Consider the following 24,604-nt stretch of genomic DNA (forward strand, 5'->3'; position numbering starts at 1 on the left):
AGATGTTATGGTTCAAAATATTGGGGATGGAGACAAGAGAAAAACCACAATAATAACACTGGTCCGGCCGGGTTGAGTCAAACGGTGATTTTAATGGTCACACACGTGGGAGATGGAAACTGAATGCAGACAGCATCAGATCTCAAAATGGTGGAGGATTACTCAAACTCTTATAGCCTCTGGTTCTCCCACCTTATCATAAAAGTTTAAACATTCACATGCTTTTCTCTCACACGGCGCCTAAGCTACGACCTTGGCTCCCCGTTTATCTGCTCCTGCTGAGATGGGGCAGAAAACTCCAGCATGCTCTGTTCTCTTCTAATCAGACAAATAAGGCGATGACTTTCTGCAAACAGTATTTCTTATAACATCATAAAACAATATCATTCATCCACAATAAATCAGCAGTCTAATGTAATGCAAATCAGTTTAACGAATGCAATAGTTATCAGCTTCTTCTAATTCAGGAGAATAATGCAAACTAAAACTACATAATAATTCACAATCTTTAGTTAGGGGTATAACAGGGCATAAAATAATATTATAATCTAACAAGCGCTACAACCACTCAAAGTCCCTTAGTCAAGGTTGACCTATAGGACGTCACTGCCATCAGGGTAGAAATGTTTTACTACAGGATAAAGGATCACTAGACCCAAACCATGGCAGTAAAATCCAGTCCACAAGATTCCTTATGGATTTCACATAATGTGTCATGTTTGTAGATTAGTAAAGAGAACCCTGAGCCTGGTTCTGCTGAAGGTTTCTTCCTGTTAAAAGGGAGTTTTTCCTTCCCACTGTCATGAAAGTGCTGCTCACAGGGGGTCATATGATTGTTGGGTTTTCCTCGCTATTAGGGTCTTTAACTTACATAAACCGCCTTGGGGCGACTGTTGTGGTTTTGCACTGTATAAATAAAACTTAATTGAATATTTGTATCTGATGTCTCATCTATGAAAATCCAATGTTATGACTGTTTGTCTTTTATTTTGTGAGGATATCTGTTAACTATCTACCTTTCCAACCACAATCATGGATAATGTTAATGCACAAAAAGGGCTCTGTGGGGGGCTCGGCTGCAGCAGTGGAGCAGAGGAGGCTGGGCCCTGAGATTTCACCTTTTCTAACGTTGATGTTAATTGTGAAGGTCATGAAGGGTGAAACTGATCTAACGATTAACTGTGACACACATCCACACAGAGGGTCAGATCACGTCTTCACGTCTGTTTCTTTTATTCACACACACATACAACCTAGCTTGAATTACCACCTTTAAGCTGCACACCACTAAAGTTTAAGCTCGTTCCTTCTATTTCACAACTACACCTTGGTATCCAACAGCATCGCTAAATGCAAGGGTCAGTCCGACTACAAAGAAGCAGTGGGTCAACACACAAACATTCACCTTTAATTCTTTCAGTGGGATACAGTACAAACAGTCAGAGCAGCAGCAGCTCTGAGGCAGTGTAACATCAGGTAAACAAACAGTGTACTACGCAGACGAGAGTTTGGCCCGGGCAGTTTTCACTGGCAGCAGCGTGTTCCTGCTGCTCTGTTTGCACGGCTGGCGTGTTGTCCTTCAGCTGCTGCAGGTTGAAAAGCCCACAGAAGTCACAATTGTTTCTTGACTCCTTACCAGTAAACTTGTACCAGCTTTCCCAGAGCCATCTTATTTACAGAGGACGACCCCGGCTGCAAGCTAAAGAATCATTTTGTGCAACGGCAACTCATTACTACCAGCTAGGAAACAATCTTTAGAGATGCTGCAGTGAAAACGCAGTTTTCAGTTAGATGTCGCTTGACAATAGTTCCAAAGGCACATTAATCCCATTAAAAGGCACGTTACAATGTTATATACAACGTGAAGCACTGTGAGGCGACTTTATGATTTGATGCTGTATAGATAAACTCAGTTAATACTTTGGATTCTTTCATTTAAATGGAAACACAATGAGCTGTTTTTTTCTGTGCTGTGTCCAGGTTCACTTTGAATATCAGCTGTGTTTCCATTTGAAGGGCTGAAAATATTGTTCAAATGCAGTTCGATTTGAAGACGTAAGCGGCGGTATGGACACGACAGGTGACATTACGGTAGCCGTGCTGTGCGGGGAGGACGAGGAGCTGCGTTCCATGCTGGCAGCAGGAGGACAACCTGCCCAAACTCCCCGTTTGTGTACATTAAGGACAGGGCCGAGTTTCCCCGCCTGTCTCAGTCTGCTGCCACAGTGACGACCGTCGCTTTAGGCTCTGACGTGTTTACATACAGCTTCTTTAGCACCGTAGAAATGACACATTTGTTATCTGGAGCGATGAACACAGAAAGAACTGTTTCCTCCTCATCACCCAGCTCCGCCCCCTAAAGCTAGTCTATCTTCACATTGTCTGAGTTGGAGGTTGTGACTAAACTAGTACCACAGTCAGTGATATAGTTCAGAAAGGATGCTGGGAGAAGACCTCGTACTGGTATACTTCCCACAATGATAAGGAGAGAATCATACAGTGACCATAAGTTGACCTTTGACATCAATGATTGGATAAAAGTAATCAGGTTATGTTGATGTACTGCGGCGAGCAGCGAGCTTTGTGTAGCACCAATAAAAGCGTGACCTTTGGTAACAGTGGCTGATGCTGAGGTGAGAGGTTACAGCGAAGGCTTCAGGGTCTGGGTGCCTTACAGGACTGGCAGCAGGCTTTCCTGTAGTACCAGTGGGAACACAGCTTCACCTTGAGAACCAGGGCGCAGTTGGCTGTTGCTTTGTCCTGGCAGAAGTCTGCTCCTTGTGATGCTGCAGGATAAACACACACATAACAAAGCTCCTGTTAGAAAGTCATCGTCTCACGGCGGCATCGTCTGCTCTTGGAGTTTTTATACCTGGTGCTTCTGTCGGACAGCTCTGGATTTCACAGCTCTGCTTGGTTTCTGGCTTGAGGGCAGAGTCGCAGCTGTGACCCCTCGTTACCAGCTCCTCCCCTTGGTAACACTTGACCTCTCGAACCTGGACGCCACGCCCACAGGTCTTGCTGCACTGAGTGAACAAGAGGTCAAACTTGCCAATTGTAGTTTGTTGAGGAAAGTTTGAAAAATGTGAGACGGCTGTGATTGTGTGCTGGGTGGCTGATGACAGGCGTCGCTACCTGAGACCAGGATGTGGTGAACCACTTGGAGCAGGGTCTCTGGAAGCAGGATGAGCTCATCTGCGGTTTGTTGGTTTGGTTACAGCTGCTGTCTGGAAACTCTTTGAACACTCCTCCTTCCAGGCCAGCACACACCACCTGACGCTGTTGCACGCCGCGGCCACAGGTAGCGTTACACTGAAACACAGACGCAAAACTAAAGAGTGCACGATCCTTATATAGCGTTAAAATATGATGTCTTCACTGTGCCACAGTCACCTGTTGCCACTCCTGCTCAACCCAGTGTGGAGCACAGTCTCTGTCACCGCAGGGATAGATGGCCAACGGGCGTAACGGCTGGTCACACTGCCCGTCTGACATCACAAGTCCGCCTGACGAACGGCAGGTCACAGAACGCACCATCCTGCCCTCCCCGCACTCACCTGAGCACTGACACGATGCAGAGACATTTTCATGCAAAATACATTTACACGCTGCACAAAAGCTGCTCATAACCTCCACCTCTGAAAACTACAACACTGCAAAATCGAGTCAGATTAATCTGCTGTTTATCCCACTGTAATCCACTGGTTTTCAGCCCAGTAACTGACAGCCGCCGTTCCACTGGGACCATTTCAGGAGAGGCTGAAGCAAAGAGATGGATCGACTGAAGGCCCAAAGGCTTCAAATGCTCTGTGTAGTTCTTTGTTGCTCTATATAAAACCTATTTTAACCTGTTAAACTCTTTTATCTTCGGCATTTTTCGTAGAATAATAAAAAAAACATTGCAAACTCTGTGTTTTTGTGTTAATAACGAATAATCTTAATATGCAGTTTCAAAGTGGTTCTTTGCTAAGCTGTCTGCACACTGCACACACAGCCCAGAGTTGGGCATGAAGCAGTGTTTAGTGGCTTAACAACAAAAACATTCAGGTTCAAGTAAACGAGTGAAAAAGCAGCGAGTGTCCACAGACGCTCATAAAGCCTGGAAAACTTCAAAAACGACAAGAAAATCAAAAGATAAAGACCCGAGTGACTCGAGACTGGTTTGTTACCATGGTGACGTATCTGGTGATACCTCTCACAGACACACTGTCAGGTCATCAAAATGACCAAACTTTACAGTTTCAGGCTTGGAAACAGTGATTGACAGTGTCAGTGTGTGGTGGGTACAGTAAAGGGCTGAACTCACAGGTCCCCAATCAGAAACGCTCCATCGTCTGTCACAAGGTGGGCCTTCACATTCCTGGCTCTCTATTGGCCGAGAGGTCTCGTTACATAGTTTCCTCTCCATAGAGCAATGAACCTCTCGAGTGCGGATGCCCCGAGAGCCACAGCGTGCTGAGCACTGACACACGGAGGGAGAAACGATGAATGACAGCTGGTGTGATGAAGCATGACAATATTCACGTGTCCTCCTGACGGGAGACAAAATCTCAAAAAGGTGAATCATGGAAAGTTTCTTCTTGCTTGGTAACACGTAAGAACATGTAAGAAGTTTGCAGTGAACCAACATTAAACGAGAACTGGTTGTTATGAAAGTTAGACGCTGCTTTAGCACAAACCTCCGACCACTCCGACACCTCCCACTGGGGTCCGCAGCTTTGGCCGTGGCACACCTTCCTATTGGCTGGTTTGTGGAGATCATGTGACAGACAGAGCGAATCGTAGACAGAGGAGTCGAACCCAGGAGACAGCATCTTCCAGCAACGCACGATACGATACTGCACGCCCTCGCCACACGTCCGAGAGCACGCGCTCCAACCACTCGTCTCCCATCTGAGAACAAAGTGGAGTAGTTATCACAGGTCCGTAAAACATCTCCACACATGTAATGAATCACTCTCCTGGATTTGTGCTGGACTTCTGTTTAATTCCCTGGTGGGGCATCCATCCACGGTGGTGACCCCGTGTGATGCATTATGCAGACGGCTTCAGGTGTAACCCAAACTATGGCAGTAAATCAAAGCTATCCCCAAATATTCACTCTTACAGTCCTGGAATCATTTCCAACGTTTGTCAAAAACATTCAACTACAGTGGAACCCCGACTTACGAAGACCCCATTTAACGAGAAATTCAAGTTACGAAGGCACTTAACGGCAATATTTCTGCCCGTGTTGAGGCAAAATGCCCGTGTAACGAAATCCGCTGGCTCTGATTGGCTGAGCCCAGAATGCCTACAATGCCCACGATGCCTTCCGAATCATGTGACAACCCCCTTGGTTTTCGTACTTGCGCTTCGCTGTTCCACTTGAACGACGTATTGTTGTTGCCATTAGCAACTAGCCTATAGCCTACCGTTCACTCAAAAGGCGCGATGGCTGCTTCGACTTACGAAAGACCCTCGGGAACGAATTAATTTCGTAAGTCGGGGTTCCACTGTATATGCATACGATAACATTTTTAACTAAAATATTTATAATAATATTATAAATAGGCAGTAAAACATGAGGTCTGATAAATCAGCTCCAGATTATTGAGAATAAAAAGAAATCCACAGATATTTAGCAGCTAATGCAGTAACACAATTAGGCCAGATGTTTGTAGGAAATCTGGGTGATGCTGTAAATTTATAGATACAGTTATACAGTGGGGCAAAAAAGTATTTAGTCAGCCACCGATTGTGCAAGTTCCCCACCTAAAATGATGACAGAGGTCAGTAATTTGCACCAGAGGTACACTTCAACTGTGAGAGACAGAATGTGAAAAAAAAAATCCATGAATCCACATGGTAGGATTTGTAAAGAATTTATTGGTAAATCAGGGTGGAAAATAAGTATTTGGTCAATAACAAAAATACAACTCAATACTTTGTAACATAACCTTTGTTGGCAATAACAGAGGTCAAACGTTTACTATAGGTCTTTACCAGGTTTGCACACACAGTAGCTGGTATTTTGGCCCATTCCTCCATGCAGATCTTCTCGAGAGCAGTGATGTTTTGGGGCTGTCGCCGAGCAACACGGACTTTCAACTCCCGCCACAGATTTTCTATGGGGTTGAGGTCTGGAGACTGGCTAGGCCACTCCAGGACTTTCAAATGCTTCTTACGGAGCCACTCCTTTGTTGCCCGGGCGGTGTGTTTTGGATCATTGTCATGTTGGAAGACCCAGCCTCGTTTCATCTTCAAAGTTCTCACTGATGGAAGGAGGTTTTGGCTCAAAATCTCACGATACATGGCCCCATTCATTCTGTCCTTAACACGGATCAGTCGTCCTGTCCCCTTGGCAGAAAAACAGCCCCATAGCATGATGTTTCCACCCCCATGCTTCACAGTAGGTATGGTGTTCTTGGGATGCAACTCAGTATTCTTCTTCCTCCAAACACGACGAGTTGAGTTTATACCAAAAAGTTCTACTTTGGTTTCATCTGACCACATGACATTCTCCCAATCCTCTGCTGTATCATCCATGTGCTCTCTGGCAAACTTCAGACGGGCCTGGACATGCACTGGCTTCAGCAGCGGAACACGTCTGGCACTGCGGGATTTGATTCCCTGCCGTTGTAGTGTGTTACTGATGGTGACCTTTGTTACTTTGGTCCCAGCTCTCTGCAGGTCATTCACCAGGTCCCCCCGTGTGGTTCTGGGATCTTTGCTCACCGTTCTCATGATCATTTTGACCCCACGGGATGAGATCTTGCGTGGAGCCCCAGATCGAGGGAGATTATCAGTGGTCTTGTATGTCTTCCATTTTCAAATCAAATCAAATCAAATCACTTTTATTGTCACATCACATGTGCAGGCACACTGGCACAGCACATGCGAGTGAAATTCTTGTGTGCGAGCCCCACAAGCAACAGAGATGTGCAAACACAACAACACAAACGAGCAAAATACAAGAATGGCCAACCTGAAACTAATAAATATATGTACAATATATAATAGTGTATGCATTTCTGGATGTGTATACTAAATATTTTCCTACGTGTGTGTGTGTGTGTGTGTGTGTGTACACATTTTTACAAATTAAATAGAGTAAACAATAAATAAAATATATAAAATAAAATATACAGAGTGAGACATGTGCAAAACAGTGGCGTTACTGTACAGTATGGAGTGCATAATGTTGAAGTTCCAGTAGTGAAGCTGAGGTGTCTATGACGTGTTCAGCAGTCTGATGGCCTGATGGAAGAAGCTGTCTCTCAGTCTGCTGGTACGGGACCGGATGCTGCAGAACCTCCTTCCTGATGGAAGCAGTCTGAACAGTTTATGGCTGGGGTGACTGGAGTCCTTGATGATCCTCCCCGCTTTCCTCAGGCAGCGCTTCCTGTAGATGTCTTGGAGGGAGGGAAGCTCACCTCCAATTATCCGTTCAGAGCACCGCACTACTCGCTGGAGAGCTTTGCAGTTGTAGGCGGTGCTGTTGCCATACCAGGTGGTGATGCATCCAGTGAGGATGCTCTCAATGGCAGAGTGATAGAAGGTCCTGAGGATGCGGGGGCTCATGCCGAATCTTTTCAGTCTCCTGAGAAAGAAGAGGCGCTGCTGCGCCTTCTTCACTGTTTTGTTTGTGTGTACTGACCACGTAAGATCCTCAGCCAGATGTACTCCAAGGAACCGGAAGCTGCTCACTCTCTCCACAGCAGCGCCGTTGATGGTGATGGGGGTGTGTACTTCTCTGCACCTCCGGAAGTCCACTATCAACTCCTTTGTCTTTGCGACGTTGAGGGTGAGATGGTTGTCTTGACACCAGTGGGTCAGGGCGCTGACCTCCTCCCTGTAAGCCGTCTCATCACCGTTGGTGATAAGACCCACCACTGTAGTGTCGTCCGCAAACTTCACAATGATGTTGGAGTTGTTAGTGGCTGTGCAGTCGTAGGTGTAGAGTGAGTACAGCAGAGGGCTCAGTACACACCCCTGTGGAGCACCAGTGTTCAGTGTGACGGGGGATGAGGTGATGCTGCCCAGTCTGACCACCTGGCGTCTGTCAGACAGGAAGCTAAGGATCCAGCTGCAGAGGGAGCTGCTCAGTCCTAGATCCTGCAGTTTCCTGTCCAGCTTCGAGGGAACGATGGTATTGAATGCTGAGCTGTAATCTACAAACAGCATTCTCACATACGTGTCTCTCTTCTCCAGGTGTGACAGGGCAGTGTGTAGTGTCAGGGCTATGGCATCATCAGTGGACCTGTTGTGGCGGTATGCGAACTGTAGAGGGTCCAGTGAGTCGGGTAGTGCAGAGCAGATGAAGTCCCTGACCAGCTTCTCGAAGCATTTGCTTACGATGGGGGTCAGGGCTACAGGTCGCCAGTCGTTCAATGAGGAGATGGTGGAGGATTTGGGTACAGGGACGATGGTGGCCATTTTGAAGCAGGCTGGGACTACAGACAGAGAGAGGGAAAGGTTGAAGATGTGCGTGAACACTCCAGCCAGCTGAGCCGTGCATGACTTGAGGACGCGGCCGGGAATCCCGTCCGGACCAGTAGCTTTGCGTGCGTTCACCTTCCTGAAGCACTTCCGCACATCCTCCTCAGACACAGTGTGCGCACTGACGTCATCCGCGGTGCGCACACTGTCCGGTCTCATGGTGTTCGCTGCGTCGAATCTAGCGTAGAATACGTTTAGATCCTCACACAGAGAGGCCGTGGTCTGCGGTGTGCTGGTTTTCCCTCTAAAGTCTGTGATCGTGTTTAGTCCCTGCCACATACTCCGAGGGTTGTCAAACTGTTGCTCCACCCTGTCCCTGTACTCACGTTTGGCTGCTTTGATCGTCTTCCGGAGTTGGTAATGTGCGTGTTTGTAGTCCGATGTGTTCGCGGAGGCAAAGGCGGTGCTCCGTGCCGCCAGTGCCGCGCGAACATCTCTGTTAATCCAGGGTTTTTGATTTGGGAAGGATTTAACTGTTCTGGATGGGACGACATCTTCCACGCATTTCCTGATAAATCCGCAGACTGAGTCTGTGTATTCATCAATGTCTCTGGCGGCTACGTGAAACATTTCCCAGTCCGCGTGATCAAAACAGTCCCGCAGCGCAGACTCCGATTGGTCCGTCCAACAGTGCACCGCCCTCCGGGTTGGAGCTTCCTGTTTCAGCTTCTGCCTGTAGGCGGGCAGGAGCAGGATGGAGCAGTGATCTGATTGGCCGAATGGGGCGCGGGGGAGGGCTTTGTACGCATCCCGGAAAGAGGTGTAGCAGTGGTCAAGTAGCCGGTTTCCATGTGTGTTAAAATGGATGTGTTGATGGAGTTTTGGTGAGACTTTCTTCAGGTTTCCCTTATTAAAGTCTCCGGCTGTGATAAACGCTGCCTCTGGGTGTGCGGTTTCCTCGCTGCTGATCACGCTGTACAGTTCCCTGAGTGCTCGGTCAGTGTCGGCTTGTGGGGGAATGTAAACAGCCGTAATAATCACTGCTGTAAATTCCCTCGGTAGCCAGAATGGCCGGCACTTAATCATCAGGTACTCCAGGTCCGGTGAGCAGAAGGATTTGACCGGGTGCACGTTCGCATAATCACACCAGCTGTTGTTGATCATGAAACACACACCACCGCCTCTGCTTTTCCCAGTAAGATCCTGTGACCTGTCCGCGCGATGCACGGAGAACCCCGGCAGTTGTATTGCGGAGTCCGGTACTTTGTCCGATAGCCAGGTTTCTGTGAGGCAGATCACGCAGCAGTCCCGCATCTCTCGCTGGAATGAGATCCGTGCCCGAAGCTCGCACAGCTTGTTCTCCAGAGACTGCACATTAGCCAGTAATAAACTGGGTAACGGTGGTCTGTAAGTGCGCCGTCTCAGTCGAACCAGAACGCCAGATCTTCTCCCTCTGCGTCGGCGTTTGCGGCCTCCAGGGCCAGAGAACAAAGGCGTCTCAGGTGAGATGAATGGGGGGTCTGCAAACGGAGCGTCCGTGTTGCAAAACTTGAACTCCGGAAAGTTATAAGAAAGACCGTCTTTTATGTCCAGTAAGGTTTGTCGGTCGTACACAAGGAGACAAGTGCTGCTCGTGAAAAAATAAAGGAAAAGTAAAATTAAACACAGAAAAAAGCTGTTGCTTGGGGGAGCTCGCGACGAGGCTGCCATACTCGGCGCCATCTTGTCTCATCATTTTCTGATGATTGCTCCCACAGTTGATTTTTTCACACCAAGCTGCTTGCCTATTGTAGATTCACTCTTCCCAGTCTGGTGCAGGTCTACAATGCTTTTCCTGGTGTCCTTCGAAAGCTCTTTGGTCTTGGCCATGGCGGAGTTTGGAGTCTGACTGTTTGAGGCTGTGGACAGGTGTCTTTTATACAGATGATGAGTTCAAACAGGTGCCATTCATACAGGTAACGAGTGGGGGACAGAAAAGCTTCTTACAGAGACGTTACAGGTCTGTGAGAGCCAGAGATTTTCCTTGTTTGAGGTGACCAAATACTTATTTTCCACCCTGATTTACCAATAAATTCTTTACAAATCCTACCATGTGGATTCATGGATTTTTTTTTCACATTCTGTCTCTCACAGTTGAAGTGTACCTCTGGTGCAAATTACTGACCTCTGTCATCATTTTAAGTGGGGGAACTTGCACAATCGGTGGCTGACTAAATACTTTTTTGCCCCACTGTAGATGCAAAGGTCAGTTTTTAACAGTTTATTTATTGATTTATTTGATAAAAATGGCACGTTTGGTTCGTCCCAGTGTGAACTCCAAGTCTCCAGGTCCTAAAAGTAGCATCTGACTTCAGAGTATGTCAGCATCATCTGAAATCAGGCATAGTGTTAGTTCAGCCATGACATGGAGATCCATCCCTGCAGATCTCAGAGTCAGCCAGCATCAGTACTGTTCACCTGGGAAACGTGTGCTACGATCAAAGCTGCTTCTAACCCTGCTCCACCTCAGAGGTCCTGACTGAACATGATTGGTTTCTCCAGTTAACCAGCATTTCCATTCACACATAAAACTGTGTTAAACGTGGTGTGGATTTTGCAGTGAGTCTGAGGTGAAACAGTACCGTGGAGGACATTGCTTTCCAATGCAGAACTCTTGTGTGGGCTCCGGTCGGGTCAGAGAGTCACAATAACGGTCGTCAACTTCAGTGCCATCATACCGGACGCACAGGGCATATGTGCTGGTGATACCTGGGAACACAGTACATCTCAGAACTTCTCTCCTCTGAGCACTTTTACAACTTGCCTCGTGCACCCATTCATTTATGATTTTTCTATGGTTCTTCTGTGTAAGTGCTAATTATCTAATATTCACACACATTCATGCAAGACCCTGCTCCACCTGCTGAGCTACAGCCACCCCACCACACAGTGCTCACAGAGATGAACATCCTCCATGTCCTGGTCAAAAATGACTCCAAGGTTCCTCACAGCGTTACTGGAGGCCAAGGTAATGCCATCCAGAGTAAGAATCTGCTTAGATACCATATTTCTAAGCTTTTCAGGGCCGAGTACAATAACCTCAGTTTGATCTGAATTAAGAAGCAGAAAGTTAGCGGCCATCCAGGTCTTTATGTCTTTAAGACATTCCTGCAGTTTAACTCATTGGTGTGTGTTATCTGGCTTCATGGACAGATGGTGTTCAGAGCCATTTTTAGATTGCTCTGGTAGTTCTGTGCTGCTCTCCTGCTCTGTGCATCGTATGATTTCACCACAGACTGCAACACTACACAAAACAGACATCAGCTCTTCTTTCAAGCTCACCTAAACAGGTCGATCACGTTTAGGCTGGGTCTCAGTTTGCAGCAGTCTCCCAGCACAAAGCCAGAGCATCACTGTGAGCCATTTTTACCATCACATTGTACTCTCCATCCTGAGTGCAGCTGTGACTGACACGATTATGTGGCAACACTGAAAATGCAGGTTTTTGGCCCCCCGGCCTGTTCACACCATTTCAGCCTGATTCAGTCAGGAAGAGCACGAAGCGTCAAACACAATGAAACGTTTCCACTGCAACTGTTGTTGACAAATTCACTTCTTCAGTATGGATTATTAAACAAGGAGTGTTAGTCAAAATCATATTTTTAGTTACAAAGTTACAACATAATACGGTTTGTCCAGTGTCAGAGCAGTACTGTAACATCGCATCACCAAGTCTAGACCTGCATCAGGAGTTCATCAGTCCCTCAGGGATAGCGAGTACAGTGTCACTATGATCACCTTCAGTTAAATGTAGAACAATCACTTTTACACTGTGCTTGAATCTGTGCTGATTTGCAGCAGCAGCCAATCACACAAATATCTGGTTTGGCTCTAACAGTATCAGGTGACAGCTTTGTGTTTACCTGTTGTACAGGTGGAACTGCATGGAGCATAAGCAGACACCTTCCAGCTATACAGGTCTCCCAGACTAATATGTGGCTCCACATCAAAGTTGTTGCTAGAAGGAAGCAGAAACACAGACAGGAGGCAGATTCATGAAACCCACCAATGTCACAATGACTTCACTGAACCTGAGGATCACGTGTTAAAGCCCAGACCAGTCTGCACACATCTGAACCCAGTGTGGTGATGAGATGAAGAACTGTATGTGAAGCAGTTCTTGTTATGATTACAGTACAAATGCAGAATAAGCTCTGAGGATCATGAGATGCTTCATCGTACCTCTCCGTGTCGGCTGCCTGGACCTCTGACACCTGCTGCAGCTCTACCAGGATGGCGGTGTGAGGACCACTGACTGTTTCTGAGGCCACAGAGTCCATGACTGTGACAACGTCCCTGTGCATTTGTGAGCTTGTGTCCGTGTCTGCAGTAGCAACTGACTGCTGCTCAGTGGGTGTGTGTGTGGCTGAGTGAGTGTTTATCTCCTCCAGCAGCAGGTGGGGAGCATCTTCTGCTGCAGGATGAACCCTCTGATCACCTGTGAACAACAAATGATTTTTAAAATTACTTTCAAGGTTAAGGTTTCATTTTTTATTTGCTAATCTTCATATTATTAGGTGTCTTTTTCATAACTTGTATATAATCAAAGTCAAACTCTACAGTCCTGTTCTTGCGCTTTCCCTCACTTCCTTACAATTTGCTAGAAAAATGGGAAACGGCTACAGGGACAGCAAAAGACTGGGAAAGTTGGTGAACAGGTTAGTGGGAAACAGGTGTTTGTCATGAGCATCCCCAAACGGCTCAGTCGTTTTAAAGGATGGGGCGAGGTTCACCACTTTGTGAACATCTGTGTTGTGTTACACAACATCCCAACTTCACTGGAACTGTGGTTGTAGTATATTGGCCCAACACTGGTGCGTGAGTCCAGTGAGCTTTGGTGTGACCACAGGTCTTATTCACACCATGAACTCTGAAGTTTAAGCAGCCTTCAGGAGGAGTTCTCCAGGTTCCTTTATTGGCAGTAGAAGCATCTCTGTTCAGGATCATTGTCTGAAAAATGAAGCTGCTCCCAGTCACACACATAGCTGATCAACATCAGACTGTATTATTCCGCGTTCACACCCTGTATTGTCCAAAGTATTCACTCACCCACCCATACTTGTATAAAGCACTTTGAGTGCTCAGATAGAGTAGAAGAGCGCTATATATGAACCAGTCCATTTACCAAATATTCTTCCAAACCAACTTCCTTCCAAGCCAAAGACTAGAACATATTGATGAAGGATATCATGTTTTTGGCTTCACCTGCACAACAGCTGTCGTTCCAAGGCAGGTCTCCCCACCAGGATCTGTTTCCCTGCGTCGGGAGCAGCGCTGGGCTCTCCAAATCACGGACAAACAGGATCCCACATTCTTGATTTTTAGTTCACAAACACTTCTTAAAACGACTAACTACTCCTGAAACTTTGGAGGTTTTAGCTCTTTATACAGTAAAGTTACAGGAGGATAAAAATAATTACCAAGCAAAATGTTTGTTAAAATAATCCTGTCTGTTACCACATGAGAACAATAAATATAAATTTTCTGGTGTAACCCTCAAACTGAATGGTAATGTAACAACACTCGCTCCTTCCACGTCTAATATCTGTAAAGGAGGCGGAATAACTGGATCCTCGCTCCGTGACCAGTGAATGCTCGCCACGCAGGGGGAAGACGTTTGGTCAGTGACACCGACACAGTTTGTTCCCCCGGTTCAAATCACGGACAAACAGTATCCCACAGTCGTTCATGTTTTAAACACTCTGCACAGACATTTTTTTGAAAAATGTTGAATATTATTACACAGTAAAAACCTAAAAAACAACACAAACAACTATACGTAAAATAATTAAAGATGGTTTGTTTTTCTTTTTTTAAAAGGAGGTAGCGGTTTATTTAATTGCAACCTGTAACCTTTTATTTCTTTCATTGTTTACAATTTATAAACTGCAGTGGAGTTTGAAACAAAATATGGGCGTGTGTGCACGTGTGTGTGTGGGCGGGGTTCTTGTAAGACAACGGGGGCCTAGCAAAGCAAGTTTGGGAACCACCGCCTTACTGTACACAAGGAAGATGTCTGAAGTGAAAACATTTGGGAAACAACTGGATTTGTCTTTTCTACCTGGGAAGGTGAGCATTAGCGTGTTGTCATCTTCAGCCGAGTGCTCGTTGGAAGAGTTGGAAGAGCTTTCTTCATGACCAGAGAAAAGAAAGACAGTGGCAGAAATCATGTGGTTAGAAAGCACCAATATCACGGAAGATTAAAGGATCACTAAAGCTGTTGTTGTCTCCTGATTGAACCTCTGGCACGACTCAGAACATCTTTAATAATACAAGTAAGATGAAACTTACTGTAGCCAGATGGTGCTGGAGGTCCCTGTTCCTCCACATCATTGTGACTAAACACACGAGTGATGACGTCAGCTGGTCTGTAGACCATAATGTCCACTGGTGCTGGTCTGGCGGTCTGGATCTCCCACACCACTTCCTCCTCCTCTTCTTCCTGCAGCTGGACATCTGGGTGGTCGTGCAGGTCGTGATGGACAGATGCTGACCCTCTGCTGTGGTTCATCGAGATACTCTGATCCCCTCTGACATCCACGTTTACGTCATTATAGGTGAGGTTAAGATTGGAGTGGCGTGAGGCCGCGGCAGCTGCTTGAGACTTGAGTGGGATGGTATACTCGTAGGTGATGTGGGGGAGTTTCCCATTCAAGTTGTAGTACTGAAATGACACGCAGCCTTGTTACAGTCAAACTAACAAACACGTGTGTGTGTGTGTGTGTGTGTGTGTGTGTGTGTGTGTGTGTGTGTGTGTGTTCCTGTACTACCATAACATTAAGACCCTGCAGAGTGGGTCCCTGGGCAATGATGTATTCCAACCCATCAGACAACACGACGCTTGGACGTCGGTACTTGAACACTGTTCCTGCCACGTGGAAATTCTGAGGATTGTCAAACACAGTGTTCCCATTGAAGAAGAAATATCCCGCTTCATCTGACAGAGCTAGAAAGAAGGGAAAACGTCAGGTAGGAGGGCTAAAAAGTCCTTTTCAAATGTCAGAGCTTCAGTGTGTACATGTGTGTCTTTGTAAATCCAGGCCAATGGTACTGAGCATGTACCAAAACGGGACAGTGTTTTCCTACATGTTGTCCCCGAGCCAAGGGGCCAAACCTACAGCGGGTAGAAGCACTGAGCAAAGGTTGTGCTGGTGCAACCACAATAAGCAGCACCACACAGGCACACAATATCATTCAGATTGTCTACATTCCCATCTAGGCCGTGGTAGTCTAAGGGCTTGAGGAGATGGGACTTGTTTGTTAGTTGTTGAAGAGCTCTCATCTGAAACGCATGTTTCTAACAGCTGACGGGGCTCCCTGACCACATATATCTCACATCTACCTTCAAAGTGACAACTGTGCTCTACTGAGAGACACACACGAGACAACCTAGCACTATTTTATTATCAGGCGCTTAAAGATTCAAGTCACATATCTGTGGACTTAAATCTCGCTGAACACAGAGCAGTGAAGTACAACTCATAATTCAAAGCATATATTAGACACATGGAAACAGGAAGTACTTGTGATTGGCTGTTGATGAGGAGATGCTGTGTCCTTTGTGAAAAAAAACTCCGCCTACTCTGCAGTTGTTCCCAGACACGTTTTATTTCCACGCTGATGTCAGCTTTAACTGACACAGTAAAATCCCAACTGGGATGTTGGTGACGAACACATGACAAACTGATGGGAGCCACTTGAGGCCAGGGACGTCCCATCAGTTGGTAGGACTGAAGACGCCTTTCAGATGAGACGTGAATGACTTTAGGAACCTAGATAGGTGGTTCAGATCTGCATGTTCTTACTCTCAAATACCTCGAGACAGGAGGCAAATTCACAGAACCCAAAAAAGACGGTCCTGGTGTCAAACTGGACTTCTTTAACTTAAAACTAGTGAAAATGACCAAGTCTTAGCTGGAGACTAAAACGCTCATCACCACTGAAATGTGATGACATTTGCTTCCTGTGCAGGTCTGGGATCTGTAGTGAAATTACAGAATGAACAGCTGAGTGTTGGAAGCCATGCAGAATGCACCTCAACACAGAGTCATCATTTTCTAACATAGCAGTACCCAGAGTTTAGCTACTAATCCTGTTCTCTTCCTTTAAAAAGTTACTTAGGAGTTGGATTAGTTTGCTTACTGTAATACACTAATCATATATATTTCAAACAGGTTTGAAATCCTCCCGACCAAGCGATTGATGATCGGGAGCTGGTCGTGAGGTGTTAATCGCGTCTCGTTGTGCACTGCGGTCAAGTGAGCCCTCACTTACGAAGTCACAGTCAAGCTAGCCGCACCGCCAGCCGCACCGAAAATGTGGTTGCACTACTCTTACGTATATTACGGTATGGGTGAAGCCCGGCTTAGAAACGCAGTCTATTGTGTCCTGACACTATTTTACTTCACAATCCACTCCCAGTTTTAGTGTATCTCCACTTTTCCCCTGTGATCCACAGCCCAAATTACTGTATGATTCAGAGAAAATTAACAATAAAATTTACCCAATTTACTCTACTGTACTTTTAATCTCCTCATCTTTAACCTCAGATTACAGAAAAACTATAAGAGGTGACGCAGATATTTCACTGGATTATGACTCTGGGTGACCCCCACTCTTCACCCTGTCATCCACAGCCAAAATTACTGTACGGTTTTTGAGAAAATTGACAGTAAAATCTTCCCATTTTGCTTTACTGTACTCTATATAGCCTCATCTTTGACCTCAGATTACAGGAAAACTGTAAGAGGTGACGCAGATATTTCACTGGATTATGACTCTAGGTTGTCGCCACTCTTCACCCTGTGATCCACAGCAAGAATTACTGTACGGTTTTTGAGAAAATTGATAGTAAACTTTGCACAATTTACTCTACTGTACTCTATATATTCTCATCTTTGAGCTCAGATTACAGAAAAACTATAAGAGGTGACGCAGATATTTCACTGGATTATGACTCTGGGTGACCCCCACTCTGCACCCTGTCATCCACAGCCAAATATACTGTACGGTTTCTGAGATTGCTGTGTTGACAGAGTATGATAAAGGCTAAGAAAATATACTGCCTAAAATAATATCAAATTTATACAACAAATTACAAAATTGCCACATCTGCTGTTATTGCCATGTGTTAGAGCATTTTTCAGTCATAGAAAATACATATCATTGAAATATCATCAGTAAAAGAAATACTCCCACTATGTAAAACATGTTTTTAAATTCAGTTAATAAATATTGTATCAAGTCTGTACAGATGTTTAAAGGCATAATGCAAAGCATGTTTGTTTCTTATTGCTTACAAATGTGTTTGCCTTTAACATAATTTACATTTCATTTATACAGTTTCACAGACGAAACAATAAAATCGGTTTCCTGAACTGTTCTTCATGGCCCAAATTTTGAATCCTTTTGAGAGTGATGCATTATCCATGATGGTGGGAAATTTGTTCATTGATCTCTGACCCTCACTGACTATGACGCCTCCTAATTCTGCTTCCAGCCTTGCTGATTAATTTGTTCTTCCTTTTGGCATCCCTGTCACTGATGCTGTCACCAGTTGTACACAACATCTGTTTGTCCACCAGTCTAATCCGTAATTCAGGTGAACCCAGAATTACATGTATCTTTGTAATGTTTCAAAAAATATACACTATATGTTGATGGGCATTGTCACACTTTTCTTTCCTTTATAAGTAAGAATCTCTATGGTTTTAATGACAATTCATATACAGATTGTGGAGGACATTTAATTCAACACTCTAAAAAGTTCCTCATCAGCAGACTATAGTACAATTTCAGCCCACCGTTAATAAACCCATCCAATGCAGGGTTATCAGAGAAATTATGCAAATGTTATGTTTTCATGTACTGGTAATCTATTTATCATTTATCATGATTCCTGCTCTGATGATTACTTTCTTCTACTTCTGTAATTTTAATAGTTAAAGGATGTTGAACATTAAGCTCCAAACAGGATGAATGAGGAAGACCACAGAGGAGAATCATGGCTGTAGTAAAAGAATACATGCAGCTGTTTTTTTTCATGGTGGAGGAGCAACTTCTGATACTATCTTAAAGAAAAAACACATCAAATTGAAGAGTAGAAATAATGACAACAATATGTCTACATTTTTTTATTAATTTCTTAAAGTAAATGCAGTCTTGTCATGGTCAGAGTTGCCCACTCATATTTAACTAATTCAAATACAATTACTGCATATGGGAAGATTTTACTATCAATTTTCTCAAAAACCGTACAGTAATTTTTGCTGTGGATGACAGGGTGCAGAGTGGGGGTCACCCAGAGTCATAATCCAGTGAAATATCTGTGTCACCTCTTACAGTTTTCCTGTAATCTGAGCTCAAATATGAGAATATGTAGAGTACAGTAAAGCAAAATGGGAAGATTTTACTATCAATTTTCTCAAAAACCGTACAGTAATTTTTGCTGTGGATGACAGGGTGAAGAGTGGCGACAACCTAGAGTCATAATCCAGTGAAATATCTGTGTCACCTCTTACAGTTTTCCTGTAATCTGAGCTCAAAGATGAGAATATATAGAGTACAGTAGAGTAAATTGTGCAAAGTTTACTATCAATTTTCTCAAAAACCGTACAGTAATATTGGCTGTGGATCACAGGGTGCAGAGTGGGGGTCACCCAGAGTCATAATCCAGTGAAATATCTGCGTCACCTCTTATAGTTTTCCTGTAATCTGAGGTCACAGATGAGGAAATTAAAAGTACAGTGGAGTAAATTGTGCAAAGTTTACTATCAATTTTCTCAAAAACCGTACAGTAATTTTGGCTGTGGATCACAGGGGGAAAAGTGGAGATAAACCAAAACTGGGAGTGGATTGTGAAGTAATGTAGTGTCAGGACAGAAAACACTGCGTTTCTAAGCCAGTCGGCACCGATACCGTAATATGCGTAAGAGTAATGCAACCACATTTTCGGTGCGGCTGGCGGTGCGGCTAGCTTGACTGTGACTTCGTAAGTGAGGGCTCACTTGACCACAGTGATTCGGGGGATAGCGCCTCGTCATCCCCCGGGGATGACGCGGAGATTTCTTCGGAGGAGGAAATGGAGGAGCAGGAGTCCGGTTCCGACTCATATGGATCAGAGTCTGAAAATGAGAGCGGAGAGATGGAGGAAGAATCGGCAGGGTGGGTTTCCAAAAATGGAACAAAGTGGTCTCCGACAAACGCTGAGACGCTCCGCTACGTTCCAGCGGCCACGGGACACACCGGACCTACTTTTTATGCCATCGCCCGGATCAGTGACCTACAATCCAGTTTTTCTCTTTTCGTCACCGATGAAATTATCCTGCATATCGTCTCAATGACCAATCTCCAGGGGAGACGTGCTATCGCTGACTGGAAAGACGTGGACAGCGATGAACTGCGTGCGTATGTGGGGCTACTAATTCTGGCCGGTGTTTACCGTTCCCGAAACGAATCAACACTCAGTCTCTGGAGTGAGAAATCCGGCCGGGTGGTTTTTCGGGCTACCATGTCCGAGAAAAGGTTTCGCTACATTACCAGGGCTCTGCGATTCGACGACAGACTTGCGAGACCAAGACACCGTGATGACAAACTGGGTCCATTTCGCAAAATCTGGGATATTTGGACCCATCGCCTCCAGATGATGTTCTGGCCAAACAAGGAAATTTGTGTGGATGAACAACTTGTCCCTTTCAAAGGGAGGTGCGCCTTCAGGCAGTATATGCCCAAAAAGCCAGCAAAGTATGGTCTGAAGGTATGGGCGGTCTGCGATGTAGAGACGTCTTATGCCTGGAAACTACAGCTCTACACGGGAAAAGCAGCCGGTGGGCGCGCTGAGATCAACCAGGGGATGCGAGTGGTTCTGGAGCTGACAGAGGGGCTCCAGGGACACAGCGTCACCTGTGACAATTTTTTTACTTCCTTCCCTCTGTCAGAGGAGCTGCTCAGGCGAAAAAATACCCTGGTTGGCACCATTAGGAAGAACAAGCCCGAGCTTCCGCCACAACTGCTGCAGACAAGGGGGAGAGGAGTGTTTTCCTCCGTCTTTGCTTTCACTAGGACGCACACGGCCGTGTCATACGTCCCCCGCCGCGGCAGAAATGTCCTCCTGATGAGCTCCAAACACCGCACTCCAGGAGTCTGCGACGAGCCGAAGAGAAGGCCACACATAATAAAGGATTATAACAAATCCAAGGGAGGTGTGGACAAACTCGATCAGGTAGGTGTCATTACACATCAGTTGCGCACGAATTTATTCATTCTTGCTCATATATTCTTGTGTAAAATATACGTAGGTTTAATGGGGTTTTTTTGTGTGTGTGTTTTGTTTTTTTATTAGGCTGTTGCCACCTACACCTGTAGGAGGCGAACGAGGCGGTGGCCGTTAGCCCTTTTCCACCATCTGATTGACATTTCGCTCTATAATGGTTACGTCCTGTGGACCGCGGTTCAACCAGCCTGGCAGCAAAGCAAAGCTTACAGAAGGAGGCTCTACATCGAGGAGGTCGGAGAAACCTTAGTTCAACCGCACATTGCCAAGAGAGAGCGACTTCCCCGCTCTTCCCACACAGCAGAGCATGTGAAACAGGTGCAGGGTGCTGCTGCAGATCCCTCTCCAGGCCCCTCTGCAGCCATCAGATCTAAGGTGAGAAAGCAATGTGACCTTTGCACAGGAAGAAGGAGGGTCTTTACCGTCTGCTGCAAATGTGGGAAGGGCGCATGCAAGGAGCACAGCCTGACCATCTGCAGCAACTGCTCCACCTGAACAGGACTGCCCCCCCCCCCACCCCCAGCCCCCATCTCTCATACCTTTCCCCATTCCAAACAGCACATGTTCATTGTTCTAAAGTTCTAAAAATAAATGTTTTCTTGTTCAAAGTGACCTTGTATTTTTATTTTCATATTTTTTTATTTTATTTTAGAACACAACAAGGTAATAGTATTTAGTGGTAATAAGCAATAAGTAAATAATAAGTGCCAATAAGCAGTTAACATAATCAAAAAGTGAAAACATGATCACCAATATATTACATTTACTGTGCTCCTAGAAAAAATAGTAATTGATCAGAATGAATGTTGGTGCCAGTCTTTGGTCCATCTAAGGGCCTAATTATAATAACAAACTAATATTACTTCAAATGTTTTTTTTTGAAAATATTTAGTTTTTTTGTTTTTTGGGGCTAAAAAAACAGTGCGCTCATGTAATAAAACTGGGATTTAAAGGGTTAAAACAACGAAAATATAATTAAAACTTTATATGAATATTTCAGGGAGAAGTAGTTTTAAAAGACTGACCAATTTAAAGTGGAAAAAAATATGAATATATAATCTTTTTATTGCATTTTTTGGGGCGGGACCATTTTTGGTCCTTAGGGCCTTTACAGGATGCATTTTTTTAAATCTGCTCCTGCAAAAAAAATAAAAGTGGATCAAAATGAATGTTGGTGCCAATCTTTGGTCCATCTAAAGGCCTAATTATAATAACAAACTAATATTACTTCAAATGTTTTTTTTTGAAAATATTTAGTTTTTTTGTTTTTTGGGGCTAAAAAAACAGTGCGCTCATGTAATAAAACTGGGATTTAAAGGGTTAAAACAACGAAAATATAATTAAAACTTTATATGAATATTTCAGGGAGAAGTAGTTTTAAAAGACTGACCAATTTAAAGTGGAAAAAAATATGAATATATAATCTTTTTATTGCATTTTTTGGGGCGGGACCATTTTTGGTCCTTAGGGCCTTTAGAGGGTGCATTTTTTTAAATCTGCTCCTGCAAAAAAAATAAAAGTGGATCAAAATGAATGTTGGTGCCAATCTTTGGTCCATCTAAAGGCCTAATTATAATAACAAACTAATATTACTTCAAATGTTTTTTTTTGAAAATATTTAGTTTTTTTGTTTTTTGGGGCTAAAAAAACAGTGCGCTCATGTAATAAAACTGGGATTTAAAGGGTTAAAACAACGAAAATATAATTAAAACTTTATATGAATATTTCAGGGAGAAGTAGTTTTAAAAGACTGACCAATTTAAAGTGGAAAAAAATATGAATATATAATCTTTTTATTGCATTTTTTGGGGCGGGACCATTTTTGGTCCTTAGGGCCTTTACAGGATGCATTTTTTTAAATCTGCTCCTGCAAAAAAAATAAAAGTGGATCAAAATGAATGTTGGTGCCAATCTTTGGTCCATCTAAAGGCCTAATTATAATAACAAACTAATATTACTTCAAATGGTTTTTTTTGAAAATATTTAGTTTTTTTGTTTTTTGGGGCTAAAAAAACAGTGCGCTCATGTAATAAAACTGGGATTTAAAGGGTTAAAACAACGAAAATATAATTAAAACTTTATATGAATATTTTAGGGAGAAGTAGTTTTAAAAGACTGACCAATTTAAAGTGGAAAAAAATATGAATATATAATCTTTTTATTGCAGTTTTTGGGGCGGGACCATTTTTGGTCCTTAGGGCCTTTAGAGGATGCATTTTTTTAAATCTGCTCCTGCAAAAAAAATAGTAATTGATCAGAATGAATGTTGGTGCCAATCTTTGGTCCAGCTAAAGGCCTAATTATAATAACAAACTAATATTACTTCAAATGTTTTTTTTGAAAATATTTAGTTTTTTTGTTTTTTGGGGCTAAAAAAACAGTGCGCTCATGTAATAAAACTGGGATTTAAAGGGTTAAAACAACGAAAATATAATTAAAACTTTATATGAATATTTCAGGGAGAAGTAGTTTTAAAAGACTGACCAATTTAAAGTGGGAAAAAAAATGAATATTTAATCTTTTTATTGCACCTTTAGGGGTGGGACCATTTTTGGTCCCTAGGGCCTTTAGAGGGTGCATTTTTTAAGGGCCTAACAGGGGTTAATTTCTGAGGAATTCTACAGTAAATCTGGGTGAAACCTGGCACACAGGTACAGTAGGTGTCCCAGAGGGGGGATGTGTTGAAAGTTGGACATCAACTACTCAGGATGATTTTTAATGAATTTCTGACATTTCCATAATTGTATTGACTGTATCGGGCTGCTACATTGTAATTTGTGCGCGCGCGGGTATAGTCTTTCAATCGGCACATAAAGCGAAAAGGTGCTACCGTAAAGACTGGTGTAAAAGCGCAAGGAAATTTATGCGGCGGATAGGAGGCGGCTGGCTTGACCGCGGCTCACAAATGACGGCTCACTTTACCGCGGTGTTATGCTGGGCAGACACTGTGCGATTTTTGGCCCATTTTGAGCCGATTTTTGAGTCGTGCGACCGTTTTGGCGATCGGCACGATTTTGGCCTTCATCGTGCGTCGTGCATCGTGTAGTATACGTGGGGTAACGAGAAGCGATTAACACCTCACGACCAGCTCCCGATCATCAATCGCTTGGTCGTGAGGGTGTCACCGCAGTTAGTCACACTGCGCACGCGCAAACACAAATGTCAGCGAAAAAGACGGCGCAGCACGGCAGTGCAGCGTGTGATCTGGACACAAGCGATGGAGGCACAACTTGTAGAACTATGGCAAGCTCATCCGAGCCTTTTCCATGTGGCCTCACAAAATTATCACGACCACAACAACCGTGAAAATAGTTGGATCTACACTGCTGCTCAATCACAGCTGCCTGATCAATGTTTTTCATTAGCAATTTAGCAAAGTTGATGGTGGTGGTGTGTCTGTGTGAGTGAAAGACAGAGAGGGAGAGCGAGCGACAGAATTTCTGTTATAACCTTCATTTTATGGACGCACAGTGTGAGCACTCAGGTCGCATCAGAGCATCGGGCCGTATAGTGTGAAACCCTGCATCGTGACCTATGAACTTCTAACCCCTGCGAGTCAATCGTACAGTTTGAGCAGGAGCTGAATCACGCGACTGAAAAAATCGCAGTGTCTGCCCAGCATTACCCCACGTATACTACACGATGCACGACGCACGATGAAGGCCAAAATCGGGCCGATCGCCAAAACGGTCGCACGACTCAAAAATCGGCTCAAACTGGGCCAAAAATCGCACAGTGTAAGCCCAGCATAACGTTTGCAGCATGCGTGCTTGTTGTTTTTGTCTGCTTCCACTTGTCTTTGCACTAGGATGATGTCGGAGTAAATGTGCAGTCATATTTGTTGTGTTCCCACTAGTGCTGTCAGCGTTAATC

The 24,604-nt window shown here is 44.5% G+C and overlaps 1 protein-coding gene across 5 annotated transcripts in view; it reads right to left on the reverse strand.

Annotated features, from left to right (window-relative positions):
* Positions 1 to 1,386: 1,386 nt before the first annotated feature.
* The window catches only part of LOC101474968 (ADAMTS-like protein 2), a 44,763-nt gene continuing 21,545 nt past the window's right edge, over positions 1,387 to 24,604 (reverse strand). For all 5 annotated transcript variants that reach the window (XM_076876832.1, XM_014414283.4, XM_076876834.1 and 2 more), the window contains 12 exons: positions 15,231 to 15,406; positions 14,752 to 15,124; positions 14,522 to 14,590; positions 12,643 to 12,898; positions 12,324 to 12,418; positions 11,043 to 11,169; positions 4,680 to 4,893; positions 4,307 to 4,462; positions 3,394 to 3,564; positions 3,136 to 3,312; positions 2,873 to 3,026; positions 1,387 to 2,786 (listed from right to left, as the gene is read on the reverse strand). In XM_076876832.1, the coding sequence (XP_076732947.1) occupies positions 2,656 to 2,786; positions 2,873 to 3,026; positions 3,136 to 3,312; positions 3,394 to 3,564; positions 4,307 to 4,462; positions 4,680 to 4,893; positions 11,043 to 11,169; positions 12,324 to 12,418; positions 12,643 to 12,898; positions 14,522 to 14,590; positions 14,752 to 15,124; positions 15,231 to 15,406 (2,099 nt within the window). In that variant the 3' untranslated portion in view covers positions 1,387 to 2,655. The remainder of the gene's footprint in view (positions 2,787 to 2,872; positions 3,027 to 3,135; positions 3,313 to 3,393; positions 3,565 to 4,306; positions 4,463 to 4,679; positions 4,894 to 11,042; positions 11,170 to 12,323; positions 12,419 to 12,642; positions 12,899 to 14,521; positions 14,591 to 14,751; positions 15,125 to 15,230; positions 15,407 to 24,604) is intronic.

Source organism: Maylandia zebra, linkage group LG18 (genome assembly GCF_041146795.1).
Source record: "Maylandia zebra isolate NMK-2024a linkage group LG18, Mzebra_GT3a, whole genome shotgun sequence".
NCBI lineage: Eukaryota > Metazoa > Chordata > Actinopteri > Cichliformes > Cichlidae > Maylandia > Maylandia zebra.